This window comes from Engystomops pustulosus, chromosome 9 (assembly GCF_040894005.1).
Source record: "Engystomops pustulosus chromosome 9, aEngPut4.maternal, whole genome shotgun sequence".
In the NCBI taxonomy this organism is placed as follows: domain Eukaryota; kingdom Metazoa; phylum Chordata; class Amphibia; order Anura; family Leptodactylidae; genus Engystomops; species Engystomops pustulosus.
The window spans coordinates 109806588-109829198 of NC_092419.1; the positions used below are offsets into that span (position 1 = coordinate 109806588).

The 22611-nt window shown below is 50.3% G+C and overlaps 2 protein-coding genes across 10 annotated transcripts in view; both read right to left on the reverse strand.

Moving 5' to 3' along the window:
• The window catches only part of PRRC2B (proline rich coiled-coil 2B), a 46991-nt gene extending 41346 nt beyond the window's left edge, over nucleotides 1-5645 (reverse strand). For 3 of the 9 annotated variants that reach the window (XM_072125605.1, XM_072125600.1, XM_072125598.1), the window contains exon 1: nucleotides 5395-5644. The gene's annotated coding sequence lies outside the window, so the exon portion shown is untranslated. Of the gene's footprint in view, nucleotides 1-5394 lie in introns of all 9 variants that reach the window. The other 6 variants (XM_072125599.1, XM_072125597.1, XM_072125596.1 and 3 more) reach the window with 3 other exon arrangements.
• A 15460-nt stretch (nucleotides 5646-21105) lies between these two features.
• Nucleotides 21106-22611, reverse strand: part of PLPP7 (phospholipid phosphatase 7 (inactive)) — a 31874-nt gene continuing 30368 nt past the window's right edge. Inside the window, exon 2 of the mRNA XM_072125606.1 lies at nucleotides 21106-21556. Coding sequence (XP_071981707.1) covers nucleotides 21192-21556 — 365 coding nt within the window. The 3' untranslated portion in view covers nucleotides 21106-21191. The remainder of the gene's footprint in view (nucleotides 21557-22611) is intronic.

Genomic DNA, 22611 nt, shown 5'->3' on the forward strand with positions numbered 1-22611 from the left:
TACAGGATAAGTAATGTCATGTATGTACACAGTGACTGCACCAGCAGCAGAATAGTGAGTGCAGCTCTGGAGTATGATACAGGATGTAACTCAGGATCAGTACAGGATAAGTAATGTCATGTATGTACACAGTGACTGCACCAGCAGCAGAATAGTGAGTGCAGCTCTGGAGTATAATACAGGATGTAACTCAGGATCAGTACAGGATAAGAAGTTCCACCTAAAAGGTGCACAGACCCACTATTCCAGCTTGCTGTGGTAGAGACTAAACAAACATTCAAAAACACAAGAACCCCAAACCCAATAGAGATCACATCCAAAAACAGACAATATGTCCATTGTCACAGCGTTCCTCATTCTATATCAGTAAAAATCAGGTATATCTCTAGTACTAAGCCAGGGTAACAACATTTTTTTCAATCTTCTTCAAGGCACAACGTTTGTGAAAGATCCCTGATTGGTCTGATCAACAAATTCTGACCTGGTCGGAAATACCTGGTGCAGCCAGTGTTGGGCACTTAGTTTACGCACCATATATAATAAGCAGGCCCTGCTGTTTTCAATTACAGGCAGTCCCCGGGTTACGTACAAGATAGGGTCCGGAGGTTTGTTCTTAAGTTGAATTTGTATGCAAGTCGAAACTGTATGTTTTATAATTGTAGACCCAGACCAAAAAAATTTTGGCCCCAGTGACAATTGGAGTTTAAACATTTTTTTGCTGTAATATGACCAAGGATTATCAGTACTGCCTCATTACAGACACCTTACAGCTGATTATTGCAACCTGGGACTATAATAAAGCATTCAGAAAGCTTCACCAGAGGTCAGAGGGGTCTGTCTGTAACTATGGGTTGTCTGTAAGTTGGGTGTCCTTAAGTAGGGGACCGCCTGTACTGATATCTAATTATATTACAGAGAAGATTCCAACGTTCCACTATGTCCCAGGTTGCAATAGACCATCCACATCTCTCCATTGCAAATCTACATAAACCAAGGAGCCCGAGTCAGGACATAAGACACAGTCCTATCACACACACATGTAGAGAATCGCTCTGGAACCTGCCAATAACACGGCGCGCCCAGGGAACATCATTTGTAGGTGTAAGCAGCGCTGCTAGTGTGATCTTGTGGAGCAATGCTCTGCAGCAGCTTTCTGCTTGCTCTATACAATACAGACATCAGAGGGACAGACATAGGACCCAGAATTCAGGGCACGTAGTGGACTGTAGCATCAGTGACTAGAGGCACGAGTCCATACAAGTGATCACCAGCTTGCGGCTGCCTGACAAGTATGGAACTACAAGACCCAGCGAGATTGGCAAAATAAAAGGAACCGCTAAAATAACAGCAGCACAATACCCCACAGGTTGTATCGGGGTATCTCAGCCCCACCGGTGTGTCTCCCCTTCTCCTCCTCAGTAACATTCAATTTAAAGGTTTCTTCCCGCAAAGACAAGTTAGGCCCTATTCACGAAATAGAGCTTAACTTGTGGAGACCCCCATAGAACGCATGATCGTTCTGCTCCATTAATCTCTATGGAGCTGACGCAGATCGCCGAGCGCAATTTCCGTCAGCTCCATAGATATTAATGGAGCAGAACGGTCATGCGCGTCCGTGTGGTCCATTAATCTGAGAAGTAACGAGGGGTCAGAGGGAGCCCTCGTTCTCGCAATCTACGGGGGTCCCCACTGATCAGTGGGTTAGAGTTCAACCAATACCAGAATTTTTCGATTGATGTGATATTAAAAAAAAAAAAAAAAAAAAAAAAAAAAAAAAAAAAAAAAGTATCATCTGAACACCCCTGGGGCGAGGAGAGCTTTAGAATCTTCTGGCAGTTCATAGAATGTATTATAAAGGTTGTCCTGGTGATGTTAATATAAAATGTATCATTTGTGGCTCATTCAGACAAGCGTTTTTAAGGTCTTTTTTTAAGGTTTTTTTTATGGAAGCGTAGAGACCCATTGATTCCTATGAGTCTGTTCACATGTCTTTTTATTATTTTTTTTAACATGGATGTGCATCGATTTTTTTTTTACATGGATTAACATAGCAATGGATAGATATGGACAGATCATGATATTTCCCCGATGACGTGGCTGCTGCTCTGCCAATGGCGGAGTCTAAATGATAAGTCATTCAGTAACGAAAACAACAAAAACACAATACTTTCACATTCAGAAAAGTTCTGTATCAAAAAAGAGGGTTAAATGTGCAACCCCGGTGGGGTGCGACTCCTGGGAGCATCAGGAACGGATCGACTGTCAGAGGATGGCCTTCACCATCCGTCCATCCGTTTATCCTGCAAAACCACATTCAGCTACTGGTAGTAGTTAAAAAACAGCCATGGACAGAGGCCGGTGTTGGACCTGCAGCAGAGGGAAGAGATCCTGTAACAAATTCTGCAGCGGGAGCTATCAGTAACTTTGCTACAAGTCAGAGAAAGAATAATCTTTACTATAACCAAAGGATAAACCTATGGCCTAATAATTCTCACAGCTGAGGTTCTGTTACAGCTGTCATCAGGGATGAATTAAAGGGGTTGTCCGGTCACAACAAGTTGAGATAAGGTGTTGATTGGTGGGGGTCCGAGTGGTGGGATCCCCAGAAAAATGGAGCTGGCTACTGCTAGTCAGTTGTTGTCAGTGTAACCCTAACCTCCCAGTACAAACTATAACTCTCAGCATGCCCTGGTAGACACCAATCATACACAGCTAGCATAGCCATGCACTACAACTCCCATGCTCCCGCATCTGAGCATAATCAAAGTTACAGTCTGACAGCAGTAACTGGAGATTAACTTACACGGCTATACTACACCTCCTGCTCTCTGACCATGCTGAGAGTTGTAGTTACATCAAAGCTAGGACACAGCTCCATTATAACACTGTCTGGCAATGCCTGCAGAACATCGCACTGTACAACACATTGATGGATCACAGCATCAAGGGATGGAGGCCGCAGCTCATTGCACTAGAGATGTCAGAAAGATTGGAGTGGTAATATCACAACATTTACATTACCATGGCTGCAGAGCGTCACCCCTACATCGCAGAGACTGATACAGGGGCCGGAATACAGACCACCGCACAGATAGTTGTCAGAGACTGATACAGGGGCCGGGACACAGACCACCGCACAGATAGTTGTCAGAGACTGATACAGGGGCCGGGACACAGACCACCGCACAGATAGTTGTCAGAGACTGATACAGGGGCCGGGACACAGACCACCGCACAGATAGTTGTCAGAGACTGATACAGGGGCCGGGACACAGACCACCGCACAGATAGTTGTCAGAGACTGATACAGGGGCCGGGACACAGACCACCGCACAGATAGTTGTCAGAGACTGATACAGGGGCCGGGACACAGACCACCGCACAGATAGTTGTCAGAGACTGATACAGGGGCCGGGACACAGACCACCGCACAGATAGTTGTCAGAGACTGATACAGGGGCCGGGACACAGACCACCGCACAGATAGTTGTCAGAGACTGATACAGGGGCCGGGACACAGACCACCGCACAGATAGTTGTCAGAGACTGATACAGGGGCCGGGACACAGACCACCGCACAGATAGTTGTCAGAGAATCCGGAGCATTTGTAGAACATTTCACCAAAAGTGAAGAGACCATAACACCACATCATAGACTCTCGACTCCGGGCCCCCCGGCTGTGCCCCGTCCCTCTCGACTCCGGGCCCCCCGGCTGTGCCCCGTCCCTCTCGACTCCGGGCCCCCCGGCTGTGCCCCGTCCCTCTCGACTCCGGGCCCCCCGGCTGTGCCCCGTCCCTCTCGACTCCGGGCCCCCCGGCTGTGCCCCGTCCCTCTCGACTCCGGGCCCCCCGGCTGTGCCCCGTCCCTCTCGACTCCGGGCCCCCCGGCTGTGCCCCGTCCCTCTCGACTCCGGGCCCCCCGGCTGTGCCCCGTCCCTCTCGACTCCGGGCCCCCCGGCTGTGCCCCGTCCCTCTCGACTCCGGGCCCCCCGGCTGTGCCCCGTCCCTCTCGACTCCGGGCCCCCCGGCTGTGCCCCGTCCCTCTCGACTCCGGGCCCCCCGGCTGTGCCCCGTCCCTCTCGACTCCGGGCCCCCCGGCTGTGCCCCGTCCCTCTCGACTCCGGGCCCCCCGGCTGTGCCCCGTCCCTCTCGACTCCGGGCCCCCCGGCTGTGCCCCGTCCCTCTCGACTCCGGGCCCCCCGGCTGTGCCCCGTCCCTCTCGACTCCGGGCCCCCCGGCTGTGCCCCGTCCCTCTCGACTCCGGGCCCCCCGGCTGTGCCCCGTCCCTCTCGACTCCGGGCCCCCCGGCTGTGCCCCGTCCCTCTCGACTCCGGGCCCCCCGGCTGTGCCCCGTCCCTCTCGACTCCGGGCCCCCCGGCTGTGCCCCGTCCCTCTCGACTCCGGGCCCCCCGGCTGTGCCCCGTCCCTCTCGACTCCGGGCCCCCCGGCTGTGCCCCGTCCCTCTCGACTCCGGGCCCCCCGGCTGTGCCCCGTCCCTCTCGACTCCGGGCCCCCCGGCTGTGCCCCGTCCCTCTCGACTCCGGGCCCCCCGGCTGTGCCCCGTCCCTCTCGACTCCGGGCCCCCCGGCTGTGCCCCGTCCCTCTCGACTCCGGGCCCCCCGGCTGTGCCCCGTCCCTCTCGACTCCGGGCCCCCCGGCTGTGCCCCGTCCCTCTCGACTCCGGGCCCCCCGGCTGTGCCCCGTCCCTCTCGACTCCGGGCCCCCCGGCTGTGCCCCGTCCCTCTCGACTCCGGGCCCCCCGGCTGTGCCCCGTCCCTCTCGACTCCGGGCCCCCCGGCTGTGCCCCGTCCCTCTCGACTCCGGGCCCCCCGGCTGTCTCTCCCTCTCGACTCCGGGCCCCCCGGCTGTCTCTCCCTCTCGACTCCGGGCCCCCCGGCTGTCTCTCCCTCTCCTCAGGCCCCCGGCTGTCTCTCCCTCTCCTCAGGCCCCCGGCTGTCTCTCCCTCTCCTCAGGCCCCCGGCTGTCTCTCCCTCTCCTCAGGCCCCCGGCTGTCTCTCCCTCTCCTCAGGCCCCCGGCTGTCTCTCCCTCTCCTCAGGCCCCCGGCTGTCTCTCCCTCTCCTCAGGCCCCCGGCTGTCTCTCCCTCTCCTCAGGCCCCCGGCTGTCTCTCCCTCTCCTCGGGCCCGGTGTCTCTCCTCAGGCCCCCGGCTGTCTCTCCCTCTCCTCGGGCCCGGTGTCTCTCCTCAGGCCGCGGTCTCTCCCTCTCCTCGGGCCCGGTGTCTCTCCTCAGGCCGCGGCCTCCCCTCAGCCGCCTCCCCGCCCCCTCAGTACAGAAGGAAGATGGCTGCTGGGCCTGACCGAACAAAGCTGCGGCCTGTGTCCGGCCTCCCCCGCCTCTCCCCGGAGAGGACGCCCGCAGAGCCGCCCCCGCTACCTGTTGTGGTGGAGCGCGGTGTCCGGAGGTGGCGGGGTGCTGCCGGGGTCGGGGCGGGCAGTCGGTGCTCAGGATGGCGGCGGATACAAGGCGCCTCGGCTCCGGCGTCCTCTCTCCTCCGTCTCTCGCTCTGGATGTTTTTTTTCTTTTTTTTTTTTTTTCCCCACTACGAAACCACGCCCCCATCGGCTAGCTGTCAATCATCTGACAAGGGGGCAGCGCACGGCGGGCAGCGGCCTCTAATGGCCCCCGGCTGTACTACAATAACAAGACAGCACAGTGACTAACGGCCCCTACTGGGCTACAGGATGTATTACAACAACAGGGCTGAACTACAAACAGCGACCTCTACCCCAACCCTGCGGTACTACAACAACAAAGCGGCCTCTACCGATGCCATACTGTACTACAATAACATGATAACAATGGAAGCAGCGGCCTCTGCTGGCCCAAGGCTGTACTGCAACAAGACTGGAGACTAAACAGCGGCCTCTGCTGGCCCAAGGCTGTACTGCAACAAGACTGGACACTATACAGCGGCCTCTGCTGGCCCCAGGCTGTACTGCAACAAGACTGGGCACTATACAGCGGCCTCTGCTGGCCCCAGGCTGTACTGCAACAAGACTGGAGACTAAACAGCGGCCTCTGCTGGCCCAAGGCTGTACTGCAACAAGACTGGACACTATACAGCGGCCTCTGCTGGCCCCAGGCTGTACTGCAACAAGACTGGAGACTAAACAGCGGCCTCTGCTGGCCCCAGGCTGTACTGCAACAAGACTGGAGACTAAACAGCGGCCTCTCCTGGCCCCAGGCTGTACTGCAACAAGACTGGAGACTATACAGCGGCCTCTGCTGGCCCCAGGCTGTACTGCAACAAGACCGGACACTATACAGAGGCCTCTGCTGGCCCCAGGCTGTACTGCAACAAGACTGGACACATTACAGCGAACTCTGCTGGTCCCAGGCTGTACTGCAACAAGACTGGACACTATACAGCGGCCTCTGCTGGCCCCAGGCTGTACTGCAACAAGACTGGACACTATACAGCAGCCTCTGCTGGCCCCAGGCTGTACTGCAACAAGACTGGACACTATACAGCGGCCTCTGCTGGCCCCAGGCTGTACTGCAACAAGACTGGACACTAAACAGCGACCTCTGCTGGCCCCAGGCTGTACTGCAACAAGACTGGAGACTATACAGCGGCCTCTACTGGCACCAGGCTGTACTGCAACAAGACTGGAGACTAAACAGCGGCCTCTGCTGGCCCCAGGCTGTACAGCAACAAGACTGGACACTATACAGCGGCCTCTGCTGGCCCCAGGCTGTACTGCAACAAGACTGGAGACTAAACAGTGGCCTCTGCTGGTCCCAGGCTGTACTGCAACAAGACTGGACACTATACAGCGGCCTCTGCAGGCCCCAGGCTGTACTGCAACAAGACTGGACACTATACAGCGGCCTCTGCTGGCCCCAGGCTGTACTGCAACAAGACTGGAGACTATACAGCGGCCTCTGCTGGCCCCAGGCTGTACTGCAACAAGACTGGAGACTAAACAGCGGCCTCTTCTGGCCCCAGGCTGTACTGCAACAAGACTGGACACTAAACAGCTGCCTCTGCTGGTCCCAGGCTGTACTGCAACAAGACTGGAGACTAAACAGCGGCCACTGCTGGCCCCAGGCTGTACTGCAACAAGACTGGAGACTATACAGCGGCCTCTGCTGGCCCCAGGCTGTACTGCAACAAGACTGGAGACTATACAGCGACCTCTGCTGGTCCCAGGCTGTACTGCAACAAGACTGGAGACTATACAGCGGCCTCTGCTGGCCCCAGGCTGTGCTGCAACAAGACTGGAGACTAAACAGTGGCCTCTGCTGGCCCCAGGCTGTACTGCAACAAGACTGGACACTAAACAGCGGCCTCTGCTGGCCCCAGGCTGTACAGCAACAAGACTGGAAACTATACAGCGGCCTCTTCTGGCCCCAGGCTGTACTGCAACAAGACTGGAGACTAAACAGTGGCCTCTGCTGGCCCCAGGCTGTACTGCAACAAGACTGGAGACTAAACAGTGGCCTCTGCTGGCCCCAGGCTGTACTGCAACAAGACTGGACACTAAACAGCGGCCTCTGCCGGCCCAAGGCTGTACTGCAACAAGACTGGAGACTAAACAGCGGCCTCTTCTGGCCCCAGGCTGTACTGCAACAAGACTGGAGACTAAACAGCGGCCTCTTCTGGCCCCAGGCTGTACTGCAACAAGACTGGACACTAAACAGCGGCCTCTGCTGGCCCCAGGCTGTACTGCAACAAGACTGGAGACTAAACAGCGGCCTCTGCTGGCCCCAGGCTGTACTGCAACAAGACTGGACACATTACAGCGAACTCTGCTGGTCCCAGGCTGTACTGCAACAAGACTGGACACTAAACAGCGGCCTCTGCTGGCCCCAGGCTGTACTGCAACAAGACTGGACACTAAACAGCTGCCTCTGCTGGTCCCAGGCTGTACTGCAACAAGACTGGACACTAAACAGCGGCCTCTGCTGGCCCCAGGCTGTACTGCAACAAGACTGGAGACTATACAGCGGCCTCTGCTGGCCCCAGGCTGTACTGCAACAAGACTGGAGACTATACAGCGACCTCTGCTGGTCCCAGGCTGTACTGCAACAAGACTGGAGACTATACAGCGGCCTCTGCTGGCCCCAGGCTGTACTGCAACAAGACTGGAGACTAAACAGTGGCCTCTGCTGGCCCCAGGCTGTACTGCAACAAGACTGGACACTATACAGCGGCCTCTGCCAGCCCCAGGCTGTACTGCAACAAGACTGGACACTAAACAGCGGCCTCTGCTGGCCCCAGGCTGTACAGCAACAAGACTGGAAACTATATAGCGGCCTCTTCTGGCCCCAGGCTGTACTGCAACAAGACTGGAGACTAAACAGTGGCCTCTGCTGGCCCCAGGCTGTACTGCAACAAGACTGGAGACTAAACAGTGGCCTCTGCTGGCCCCAGGCTGTACTGCAACAAGACTGGACACTAAACAGCGGCCTCTGCCGGCCCAAGGCTGTACTGCAACAAGACTGGAGACTAAACAGCGGCCTCTTCTGGCCCCAGGCTGTACTGCAACAAGACTGGAGACTAAACAGCGGCCTCTGCTGGCCCCAGGCTGTACTGCAACAAGACTGGACACATTACAGCGAACTCTGCTGGTCCCAGGCTGTACTGCAACAAGACTGGACACTAAACAGCGGCCTCTGCTGGCCCCAGGCTGTACTGCAACAAGACTGGACACTAAACAGCTGCCTCTGCTGGTCCCAGGCTGTACTGCAACAAGACTGGACACTAAACAGCGGCCTCTGCTGGCCCCAGGCTGTACTGCAACAAGACTGGAGACTAAACAGTGGCCTCTGCTGGCCCCAGGCTGTACTGCAACAAGACTGGACACTAAACAGCGGCCTCTGCCGGCCCAAGGCTGTACTGCAACAAGACTGGAGACTAAACAGCGGCCTCTTCTGGCCCCAGGCTGTACTGCAACAAGACTGGAGACTAAACAGCGGCCTCTTCTGGCCCCAGGCTGTACTGCAACAAGACTGGACACTAAACAGCGGCCTCTGCTGGCCCCAGGCTGTACTGCAACAAGACTGGAGACTAAACAGCGGCCTCTGCTGGCCCCAGGCTGTACTGCAACAAGACTGGACACATTACAGCGAACTCTGCTGGTCCCAGGCTGTACTGCAACAAGACTGGACACTAAACAGCGGCCTCTGCTGGCCCCAGGCTGTACTGCAACAAGACTGGACACTAAACAGCTGCCTCTGCTGGTCCCAGGCTGTACTGCAACAAGACTGGACACTAAACAGCGGCCTCTGCTGGCCCCAGGCTGTACTGCAACAAGACTGGAGACTATACAGCGGCCTCTGCTGGCCCCAGGCTGTACTGCAACAAGACTGGAGACTATACAGCGACCTCTGCTGGTCCCAGGCTGTACTGCAACAAGACTGGAGACTATACAGCGGCCTCTGCTGGCCCCAGGCTGTACTGCAACAAGACTGGAGACTAAACAGTGGCCTCTGCTGGCCCCAGGCTGTACTGCAACAAGACTGGACACTATACAGCGGCCTCTGCCAGCCCCAGGCTGTACTGCAACAAGACTGGACACTAAACAGCGGCCTCTGCTGGCCCCAGGCTGTACAGCAACAAGACTGGAAACTATATAGCGGCCTCTTCTGGCCCCAGGCTGTACTGCAACAAGACTGGAGACTAAACAGTGGCCTCTGCTGGCCCCAGGCTGTACTGCAACAAGACTGGAGACTAAACAGTGGCCTCTGCTGGCCCCAGGCTGTACTGCAACAAGACTGGACACTAAACAGCGGCCTCTGCCGGCCCAAGGCTGTACTGCAACAAGACTGGAGACTAAACAGCGGCCTCTTCTGGCCCCAGGCTGTACTGCAACAAGACTGGAGACTAAACAGCGGCCTCTGCTGGCCCCAGGCTGTACTGCAACAAGACTGGACACATTACAGCGAACTCTGCTGGTCCCAGGCTGTACTGCAACAAGACTGGACACTAAACAGCGGCCTCTGCTGGCCCCAGGCTGTACTGCAACAAGACTGGACACTAAACAGCTGCCTCTGCTGGTCCCAGGCTGTACTGCAACAAGACTGGACACTAAACAGCGGCCTCTGCTGGCCCCAGGATGTACTGCAACAAGACTGGAGACTATACAGCGGCCTCTGCTGGCCCCAGGCTGTACTGCAACAAGACTGGAGACTATACAGCGACCTCTGCTGGTCCCAGGCTGTACTGCAACAAGACTGGAGACTATACAGCGGCCTCTGCTGGCCCCAGGCTGTACTGCAACAAGACTGGAGACTAAACAGTGGCCTCTGCTGGCCCCAGGCTGTACTGCAACAAGACTGGACACTATACAGCGGCCTCTGCCAGCCCCAGGCTGTACTGCAACAAGACTGGACACTAAACAGCGGCCTCTGCTGGCCCCAGGCTGTACAGCAACAAGACTGGACACTAAACAGCGGCCTCTGCTGGCCCCAGGCTGTACAGCAACAAGACTGGAAACTATACAGCGGCCTCTTCTGGCCCCAGGCTGTACTGCAACAAGACTGGAGACTAAACAGTGGCCTCTGCTGGCCCCAGGCTGTACTGCAACAAGACTGGAGACTAAACAGTGGCCTCTGCTGGCCCCAGGCTGTACTGCAACAAGACTGGACACTAAACAGCGGCCTCTGCCGCCCCAAGGCTGTACTGCAACAAGACTGGAGACTAAACAGCGGCCTCTTCTGGCCCCAGGCTGTACTGCAACAAGACTGGAGACTAAACAGCGGCCTCTTCTGGCCCCAGGCTGTACTGCAACAAGACTGGACACTAAACAGCGGCCTCTGCTGGCCCCAGGCTGTACTGCAACAAGACTGGAGACTAAACAGCGGCCTCTGCTGGCCCCAGGCTGCACTGCAACAAGACTGGAGACTAAACAGCGGCCTCTGCTGGCCCCAGGCTGTACTGCAACAAGACTGGAGACTATACAGCGGTCTCTGCTGGCCCCCGGCTGTACTGCAACAAGACCGGACACTATACAGAGGCCATGCTGGCCCCAGGCTGTACTGCAACAAGACTGGACACATTACAGCGAACTCTGCTGGTCCCAGGCTGTACTGCAACAAGACTGGACACTAAACAGCTGCCTCTGCTGGTCCCAGGCTGTACTGCAACAAGACTGGACACTAAACAGCGGCCTCTGCTGGCCCCAGGCTGTACTGCAACAAGACTGGAGACTATACAGCGACCTCTGCTGGTCCCAGGCTGTACTGCAACAAGACTGGAGACTAAACAGTGGCCTCTGCTGGCCCCAGGCTGTACTGCAACAAGACTGGAGACTAAACAGTGGCCTCTGCTGGCCCCAGGCTGTAGTGCAACGAGACTGGAGACTAAACAGTGGCCTCTGCTGGCCCCAGGCTGTACTGCAGCAGTGTAAACTGTTTGCACATGTATATATGAAGTGTCTGGGCCACAATAGCGGCTGCACTACTCTTTACAAATTTCTCCACATATGGGGCGTTCGGTGCTCAGTCAGACCGTGCACCAGATTCATCATGCAAAGTCCGACAGAATTGTGTCGCATGCCCCATGGTAAAGGTGCACCGAAAAAAAGTGGGTGCACTCTGCCGGAGAAGTGCCGGTTGGCGCCAGATTCATAGAGAACATGTGCCAGAAATCCTGAATCTGGTGCCCTCTGCACTATACACTGGACCCTGCACATAGTACACAGGACCCTGTACATAGTACACAGGACGCTGCACATTGTACACACTGCACATAGTACACAGGACCCTGCACATAGTACACACTGCACATAGTACACACTGCACATAGTACACAGGACCCTGCACATAGTACACACCGCACATAGTACACAGGACACTGCACATAGTACACACTGCACATAGTACACAGGACACTGCACATAGTACACACTGCACATAGTACACAGGACCCTGCACATAGTACACAGGGCCCTGCACATAGTACACAGGACCCTGCACATAGTACACACTGTACATAGTACACAGGACACTGCACATAGTACACACTGCACATAGTACACAGGACCCTGCACATAGTACACACCGCACATAGTACACAGGACCCTGCACATAATACACACCGCACATAGTACACAGGACCCTGCATATAGTACACAGGACACTGCACATAGTACACACCCTGCACATAGTACACAGGACCCTGCACATAGTACAGACTGCACATAGTACACAGGACCCTGCCCATAGTACACACTGCACATAGTACACAGGACACTGCACATAGTACAGACTGCACATAGAACACACTGCACATAGTACACAGGACCCTGCACATAGTACACAGGACACTGCACATAGTACACAGGACACTGCACCCAGTACACATCCCCTGCACATAGTACACAGGGCCCTGCACATAGTACACAGGACCCTGCACATAGTACACACTGCACATAGTACACAGGACACTGCACATAGTACACACTGCACATAGTACACAGGACCCTGCACATAGTACACACCGCACATAGTACACAGGACCCTGCACATAATACACACCGCACATAGTACACAGGACCCTGCATATAGTACACAGGACACTGCACATAGTACACACCCTGCACATAGTACACAGGACCCTGCACATAGTACAGACTGCACATAGTACACAGGACCCTGCCCATAGTACACACTGCACATAGTACACAGGACACTGCACATAGTACAGACTGCACATAGAACACACTGCACATAGTACACAGGACCCTGCACATAGTACACAGGACACTGCACATAGTACACAGGACCATGCACATAGTACACACTGCACATAGTACACAGGACCATGCACATAGTACACAGGACACTGCACATAGTACACAGGACCCTGCACATAGTACACACTGCACATAGTATACACACTGCACATAGTATACACACTGCACATAGTACACAGGACACTGCACATAGTACACACTGCACATAGTACACAGGACCCTGCACATAGTACACAGGACTCTGCACATAGTACACAGGACACAGCACATAGTACACACTGCACATAGTACACAGGACCCTGCACATAGTACACACTGCACATAGTACACAGGACCCTGCACATAGTACACACTGCACATAGTACACAGGACCCTGCACATAGTACACAGGACACTGCACATAGTACACAGGACCCTGCACATAGTACACACTGCACATAGTACACGCTGCACATAGTACACAGGACCCTGCACATAGTACACACTGCACATAGTACACAGGACCCTGCATATAGTACACAGGACACTGCACATAGTACACACCCTGCACATAGTACACAGGACCCTGCACATAGTACAGACTGCACATAGAACACACTGCACATAGTACACAGGACCCTGCACATAGTACACAGGACACTGCACATAGTACACAGGACACTGCACCCAGTACACATCCCCTGCACATAGTACACAGGACACTGCACATAGTACACAGGACCCTGCACATAGTACACAGGACCCTGCACATAGTACACACTGCACATAGTACACAGGACCCTGCACATAGTACACACTGCACATAGTACACAGGACCCTGCACATAGTACACACTGCACATAGTATACACACTGCACATAGTATACACACTGCACATAGTACACAGGACACTGCACATAGTACACACTGCACATAGTACACAGGACCCTGCACATAGTACACAGGGCTCTGCACATAGTACACAGGACACAGCACATAGTACACAGGACCCTGCACATAGTACACACTGCACATAGTACACAGGACCCTGCAGATAGTACACCCTGCACATAGTACACAGGACCCTGCACATAGTACACACTGCACATAGTACACAGGACCCTGCACATAGTACACACTGCACATAGTACACAGGACCCTGCACATAGTACACACTGCACATAGTACACAGGACCCTGCACATAGTACACACTGCACTGCTCTTAGTAAATGTGCTGCAGTGTGTAGCGCACGGCATCCATACCAACTAATAAAGTTGCAGGACCAGACCAGACCCTAGGGCAGTTGTGGCGAACCTGTGGCACGGGTGCCAGAGGCGGCACTCAGAGCCCTTTCTGTGGGCAACCGGGCCATCGCCCCATCACACCAGTCAAGACTCAAAGAATCTTCCTGAAGCTCCAAGCAGCTAAAATGATGCAAATTTTCCATCTTTCTACTGTGTTGCTGTCCTCAGGAGGCCAATATGATTGAAAGTTGTTGAAGAACAAAGAGCAATAAGTCTCTGCTTTAATTTTTGGTTGGCACCTCACGATAAATAAGGGGGGTTTTAGGTTGCTTTTTGGGCACTCGGCTGCTAAAAGGTTTGCCATCACTGCCCTAGGGCATGGGACGCTGCTCTGGAAGAACTTAGTCGTGTTTTCCAGTTTGTTATCCCCCATGCAGACTGGTCTGGTCCTCCAGGCAACCACCCCTGGGTCTGGAGCAGTGGAGTGCACTCATTGGGAGAATAAGGGTCCAGAATTGGTGACTGATTGGGTCCCAACCGGAGCCCATGAACTGCTCCACACATGTCCACAGGTTGTGGCTGGTATTGCAGGTCACTTCAATGAAGCTGAGCAGCAATACCAGAGGCATCCTGTGCCCAGCTGGGGCGCTGTTACCTGGTAATCCCTGCAGGATTACGTATCATTGTCCTGTGAGGCCGTGTCTCTGTTCATGATCCGCTTGTTGTCAGTGAATGGAAGTGTTTTTTCTGTCCTTCCTAATGAAGATGCTGATAGGATATTTGTTACATCACCTCCAGGGACACACTGCGGTCCCTGCTACCATCCCTGACAGGCAGAGTTGTCATAGGAATAGCCAATCTTAGCTGTGTTGCTCCTATATCCCTCTCTGGATGATTACACTTGTGTTCTCCCATTATCCGGCCTCATGTCGATCCTCTCTTATTCCTGATGAACAATGTGACAAGTGGGCGTTGCCTGCTGCTTTGTCCAATGGGCGTGTCCCTGACCATGGCAGCACTGATTGGATAAGACGCTGTTATTCATACACGAGGAGGTGACGCTGCTATGTGAGTCCCATGGGTGCTCTGACATGAGGGTCCTGGTGCTGTTTTCCTAGTACAGGGCAGAGGACCCCACAGCTGAAGACCCTTATAAACTGCTCAGAGCCAGGGTGCAGTACCTCTTCCTGCCTGTAGATGGTGCATGAGGACACTGCGCCACCTATAGGCTATGTGTGGAAGTGCAGGCATAACTTTACTCACGGACTAGATAATGTGGGAGAGGGGTCATCAGTACCAGATAGCTGGGACCCCTCAGGTCATGGATCAGATGTTCATAGTATAGTGGCCATGCCGGGGTACTGCAGCCTGCAGGATGTATGATGTATTTATCCTGGGGGGCTAGGGGACACACACGTCTAATATAGAGAAGGTGTGACTATATAAATAGTCATTATTAACTGTGTGACTGCCAGCAGGACCCCCCCGGCCCCCCCAGCACCGGAGTAACACAAGTGTAAGACGACCTCAAGACGGGAGCACAGCAACGTATAAATAGCCACAAGCCTCCAGCTGCAAGATATGTATAGTCCAAGCGCAAGGAGGATCCATTACATGATGGGGAAGTAGTGCTGCCGTCACCCAGCGCAGGATCCGGCAGCAGTATCACACACAGAGGGCTCGGATACGCTGACACTGTATCCCTGGCTCAGATACACTCAGAATATAAAATATATAATATATAAAGAGACACATGTGATGTTTTTGACTCTGAAATGAAAGCAGAATAAAATTTTCCTGTTTTAGGTCAATTATCAAAATTATTTAAATTTGCCAAAAGCCGGAATAATGAGAGGGAATTTTTGAAGGCTTTGCTTGCTCCGCCCCTTTTCAGCCCATAAATTTTCAGAACCCGTCTCCTTCCTGAGCCCTATGATGGCCGGACAGTCACATCTTGTTTGTACACATCGACATCTTTAGAGTTGTGGAAATTGCACCCAAGGATGAACCAGACTTGTGCAAGTCTCTTGCCTGTGCGCATCAGTGTGTTTCAGGTGTACCTTCGCGTAGATATACAGGAATGTCTGTAATTAACTCAGATGTTGGCAATAAACCAATAAATAAATCAGAAGCTTCCAAAGACGACATCATATGGACGGTCCCAAATTGTATGGGAAAAAAAAACAACAAAAAAAATACTTTATCTCATTATTCTGGCATTTGGCAAATATATAATAAAAATAAAAATATTTTGGTAATTTTAATTGACCTAAAACAAGAAAAGGTTTATTCAGGTGAGAAAAACCACATATGTGTGTATTTCTATAGTGGGTAGAAAGTGGGCTGTATATAATGGGGAGGGGCTTCCTGTACGGGGGGCGGGGTCCTTCCTGCGCTCCATAGATAAGACCAGACATGAGCTTTATCTGCACAGGAAGAATCTGCAGGCGATGGAAACCACACAGCGCTCTGCCCGCTCTCATACTATGCAGGAGCAGCCGTCATTAGTGTGTACTTACCTGGAGTATTGTAACTATACTAGATGACACTGTGATGTAAGCAGAGTATGGCGGTATTATATAAATACTAGATGACACTATGATGTAAGCAGAGTATGGCGGTATTATATGAATACTAGATGGCACTGTGATGTAAGCGGAGTATGGCGGTATTATATGAATACTAGATGGCACTGTGATGTAAGCAGAGTATGGCGGTATTATATGAATACTAGATGGCACTATGATGTAAGCAGAGTATGGCGGTATTATATGAATACTAGATGGTACTATGATGTAAGCAGAGTATGGCGGTATTATATGAATACTAGATGGCACTGTGATGTAAGCAGAGTATGGCGGTATTATATGAATATTAGATGACACTATGATGTAAGCAGAGTATGGCGGTGTTATATGAATACTAGATGACACTGTGATGTAAGCAGAGTATGGCGGTATTATATGAATACTAGATGGCACTATGATGTAAGCAGAGTATGGCGGTATTATATGAATACTAGATGGCACTATGATGTAAGCAGAGTATGGCGGTATTATATGAATACTAGATGACACTATGATGTAAGCAGAGTATGGCGGTATTATATGAATACTAGATGACACTATGATGTAAGCAGAGTATGGCGGTATTATATGAATACTAGATGACACTATGATGTAAGCAGAGTATGGCGGTATTATATGAATACTAGATGACACTATGATGTAAGCAGAGTATGGCGGTATTATATGAATACTAGATGACACTATGATGTAAGCAGAGTATGGCGGTATTATATGAATACTAGATGACACTATGATGTAAGCAGAGTATGGCGGTATTATATGAATACTAGATGACACTGTGATGTAAGCAGAGTATGGCGGTATTATATAAATACTAGATGGCACTATGATGTAAGCAGAGTATGGCGGTATTATATGAATACTAGATGGCACTATGATGTAAGCAGAGTATGGCGGTATTATATGAATACTAGATGGTACTATGATGTAAGCAGAGTATGGCGGTATTATATGAATACTAGATGGCACTGTGATGTAAGCAGAGTATGGCGGTATTATATGAATATTAGATGACACTATGATGTAAGCAGAGTATGGCGGTGTTATATGAATACTAGATGACACTGTGATGTAAGCAGAGTATGGCGGTATTATATGAATACTAGATGGCACTATGATGTAAGCAGAGTATGGCGGTATTATATGAATACTAGATGGCACTATGATGTAAGCAGAGTATGGCGGTATTATATGAATACTAGATGACACTATGATGTAAGCAGAGTATGGCGGTATTATATGAATACTAGATGACACTATGATGTAAGCAGAGTATGGCGGTATTATATGAATACTAGATGACACTATGATGTAAGCAGAGTATGGCGGTATTATATGAATACTAGATGGTACTATGATGTAAGCAGAGTATGGCGGTATTATATGAATACTAGATGACACTATGATGTAAGCAGAGTATGGCGGTATTATATGAATACTAGATGACACTATGATGTAAGCAGAGTATGGCGGTATTATATGAATACTAGATGGTACTATGATGTAAGCAGAGTATGGCGGTATTATATGAATACTAGATGACACTGTGATGTAAGCAGAGTATGGCGGTATTATATGAATACTAGATGACACTATGATGTAAGCAGAGTATGGCGGTATTATATGAATACTAGATGACACTATGATGTAAGCAGAGTATGGCGGTATTATATGAATACTAGATGGCACTATGATGTAAGCAGAGTATGGCGGTATTATATGAATACTAGATGGTACTATGATGTAAGCAAAGTATGGCGGTATTATATGAATACTAGATGGCACTATGATGTAAGCAGAGTATGGCGGTATTATATGAATACTAGATGGCACTATGATGTAAGCAGAGTATGGCAGTATTATATGAATACTAGATGGCACTGTGATGTAAGCAGAGTATGGCGGTATTATATGAATATTAGATGACACTATGATGTAAGCAGAGTATGGCGGTGTTATATGAATATTAGATGACACTATGATGTAAGCAGAGTATGGCGGTATTATATGAATACTAGATGGCACTATGATGTAAGCAGAGTATGGCGGTATTATATGAATGCTAGATGGCACTATGATGTAAGCAGAGTATGGCGGTATTATATGAATACTAGATGACACTGTGATGTAAGCAGAGTATGGCGGTATTATATGAATACTAGATGACACTATGATGTAAGCAGAGTATGGCGGTATTATATGAATACTAGATGACACTATGATGTAAGCAGAGTATGGCGGTATTATATGAATACTAGATGGCACTATGATGTAAGCAGAGTATGGCGGTATTATATGAATACTAGATGACACTATGATGTAAGCAGAGTATGGCGGTGTTATATGAATACTAGATGGCACTATGATGTAAGCAGAGTATGGCGGTATTATATGAATATTAGATGACACTATGATGTAAGCAGAGTATGGCGGTGTTATACCAATACTAGATGACACTATGATGTAAGCAGAGTATGGCGGTATTATATGAATATTAGATGACACTATGATGTAAGCAGAGTATGGCGGTATTATATGAATATTAGATGACACTATGATGTAAGCAGAGTATGGCGGTATTATATGAATACTATATGAGGCTAGTAGGCAGCAAAGTATCAATACTATATGGCAATGTGAGGTCAGTATAGTATGGCAGTATTATATTAGAGCTACATGGTATTAATGCCATGTAATGAAGCTGGCAGCCAAGGATCTGTGATTCATCGGTGTCTCACACTGGAGGCTGTAATCTACTTGTCTTGTTGCTTAGTTGTGCAGCGGGACCTCCCACTTCTCTTTCTACTGTGGTTAGAGCCTGTATGTGCTCTGCTCTGAAGGGAGTAGTACACATCGTTGTAGGAAATCTTCAGTTTCTTGGTAATGTGTCGCATGGAAGGGCCTTCATTTCTTATGAAAGTTCTTTCTTTGTGGACATTGTGAGAGTTTCATAGAACAAACAAACGTGATGCTCTAGATCAGTGGTGGCGAACCTATGGCACGGGTGTCAGAGGCGACACTCAGAGCCCTTTCTGTGGGCACCCGGGCCATCGCCCCAGGACACCAGACAGGACTCAAAGAATCTTCCTGCAGTTCTAAGCAACTTAAAAGATGCTGCTTCCAGTCATATATTTATGTGGTACTTTGCTACTTGGGACTGTAGGAAGAGGGAGAAGGGCCGAATTATCTTTGGAGGACCTCCTGCTGGCCCCACAATTTTCTGTATACAGAGGGACACTGGAAAGAAGCTACAACGATGCAAATTTTCCATCTTGTCCTCAGGAGGCCAATACAGCGTGATCAAACGTTGCTGAAGAACAGGGAGCGATAAGTTACTGCTTTAATTTTTGGTTGGCACCTCGCGATAAATAGGGGGGTTTTTGGGTTGCAGTTTGGGCACTTGTACGCTAAGAGGTTCGCCATCAATGCTCTAGATTCTCAACCAGATCAAAGGCAGGTCAGTTTTATAGCTTCTCTAATCAGCCAAACAGTTTTCAGCTATGCTAGCAAACTGGAACAAGGGTTTGCCAAACATCCATTAGCTTCTCACACAGTTGTCAAACACAATGGGGCTTATTTACTAAGGGTCCCGCGGCCACATTTTCGTCGGGTTTTCTGACTTGGGGATTGTGTCGCAATCATGGCGGCTTTCACGCAACACAAATTGGGGGGCGGTGCCGTCAGACTATCCTACGGATTCGGACTAAGCACAGGATTTAACATTGAAATTTGTGTTGCAAGACATGCACCGGGAAGAAGAAGGTGAACACCGGGGCACCTTCCATAGACCATAATGCAACAGCGCCCCCCTCCTTCTACATTTATTATAATAATAATATATTATTCACCAGGGAGGAGAAATGTAGGTGGAGGTTGTGTTAACCCTTTAATGGACAGGCTCCTTCCCTCTATACTACAGTCGTGACCGTTCTAGCACTTCCCTCACTGATTCCAGATATCAGAGGACAAACATGTAAATCCTCCGCCCTGAGCTGGCAAATAATATTCATTATGGTCTCATTATCCCCCCCAGGCCCCTATAAGCAGCTTGTGGCAGTGACGGGGTCAGTGGCGAGCCATATGTCGGGTTTACAGTCCGTCTTCTCCACGTAAGCTGCTTAATAGTAACGTTATGTCATTGAGGAAGGGGTTAAAGCTGTGACCCTGCAGCAATTACAGGGTCGGGGGTTAAACATTGCGGGGTCTACTGTATCATACATGGGGTGTGTTACAATATATAACAGAGAGTGATGATGTCACAGAATGGTCATGATGTCACCACGTAGAATCACATGACTGTGCATTGTGTCCCTTCCATCAGGTGTGGAGATACTCCAGGTAAGTGGTGCTACATATTGTTACTACTAGTGTGCTGTACATGCTGCAGGACCCTCATTGCAGGTCCTTTTAGATATAGAGTCGGCTCAGGTCTCTGCATCCCATTGCTGGAGGTTTCTGGGTGTCTGACGTGGGGGCCCCTTATTCCTTGTGTAATGTAACACTCGGCCGTCTGAGACCAGTTTCCAATTTTGGGTTTATAACATCAGAACTGGAAAATCCAAAGCCGAGCCGAGATAAACCAAGACATTTAATAGATTCCAATACAGGACAGAAAAATATAGTCAGGGAAAGTCCATGAAGTCCTAAAGTCCTTCTTCACCATAAGGAGGACAACATCTGACACGTGCTGGACGAGAGCCAAAGTATCTCCACAAAGTTAAACTCCAAGTATCCAGTCACCACGCCCCCTATGACATCACTGATGTGGTGCCGACCAATCATAATGCGAGAAAGTCCAACGCTGACGGCCCACAGGACCAACAGGACCCGCAAAGGGATGGCGAGCACCAGGTGGTTGAGGAAGAACTTGGACACCATGGTGGCCCGACTGGCGTGACTGGCTGGGAAGGCGTAGACATCCAGAACCAGGTAATCCAGAATCCCGGGAGTCACCTCATAGGGACCGCGCCGCTTCATCAACTTCTGCAGTCCAGCCACAGTGAGGATGTCCAGAAGAAGCGCTGCCAGAGAAGAAGAGAATATGGTGAAGCATCCTTCATATAATACTGCCCCCTATGTACAAAAATATAACTACTATAATACTGCCCCCTATGTACAAGAATATAACTACTATAATACTGCCCCCTATGTACAGGAATATAACTACTATAATACTGCCCCCTATGTCCAGGGATATAACTACTATAATACTGTCCCTATGTACAGGAATATAACTACTATAATACTGCCCCCTATGTACAAGAATATAACTACTATAATACTGCCCCTATGTACAAGAATATAACTACTATAATACTGCCCCCTATGTACAGGGATATAACTACTATAATACTGCCTCCTATGTACAGGAATATAACTACTATAATACTGCTCCCTATGTACAGGAATATAACTACTATAATACTGCCCCCTATGTACAGGAATATAACTACTATAATACTGCCCCCTATGTACAAGAATATAACTACTATAATACTGCCCCTATGTACAAGAATATAACTACTATAATACTGCCCCCTATGTACAGGAATATAACTACTATAATACTGCCCCCTATGTACAAGAATATAACTACTATAATACTGCCCCCTATGTACAAGAATATGACTACTATAATACTGCCCCCTATGTACAAGAATATAACTACTATAATACTGCCCCCTATGTACAAGAATATAACTACTATAATACTGCCCCCTATGTACAGGAATATAACTACTATAATACTGCCCCCTATGTACAGGAATATAACTACTATAATACTGCCCCCTATGTACAGGAATATAACTACTATAATACTGCCCCCTATGTACAGGAATATAACTACTATAATACTGCCCCCTATGTACAGGAATATAACTACTATAATACTGCCCCCTATGTACAGGAATATAACTACTATAATACTGCCCCCTATGTACAGGAATATAACTACTATAATACTGCCCCCTATGTACAGGAATATAACTACTATAATACTGCCCCCTATGTACAGGAATATAACTACTATAATACTGCCCCCTATGTACAGGAATATAACTACTATAATACTGCT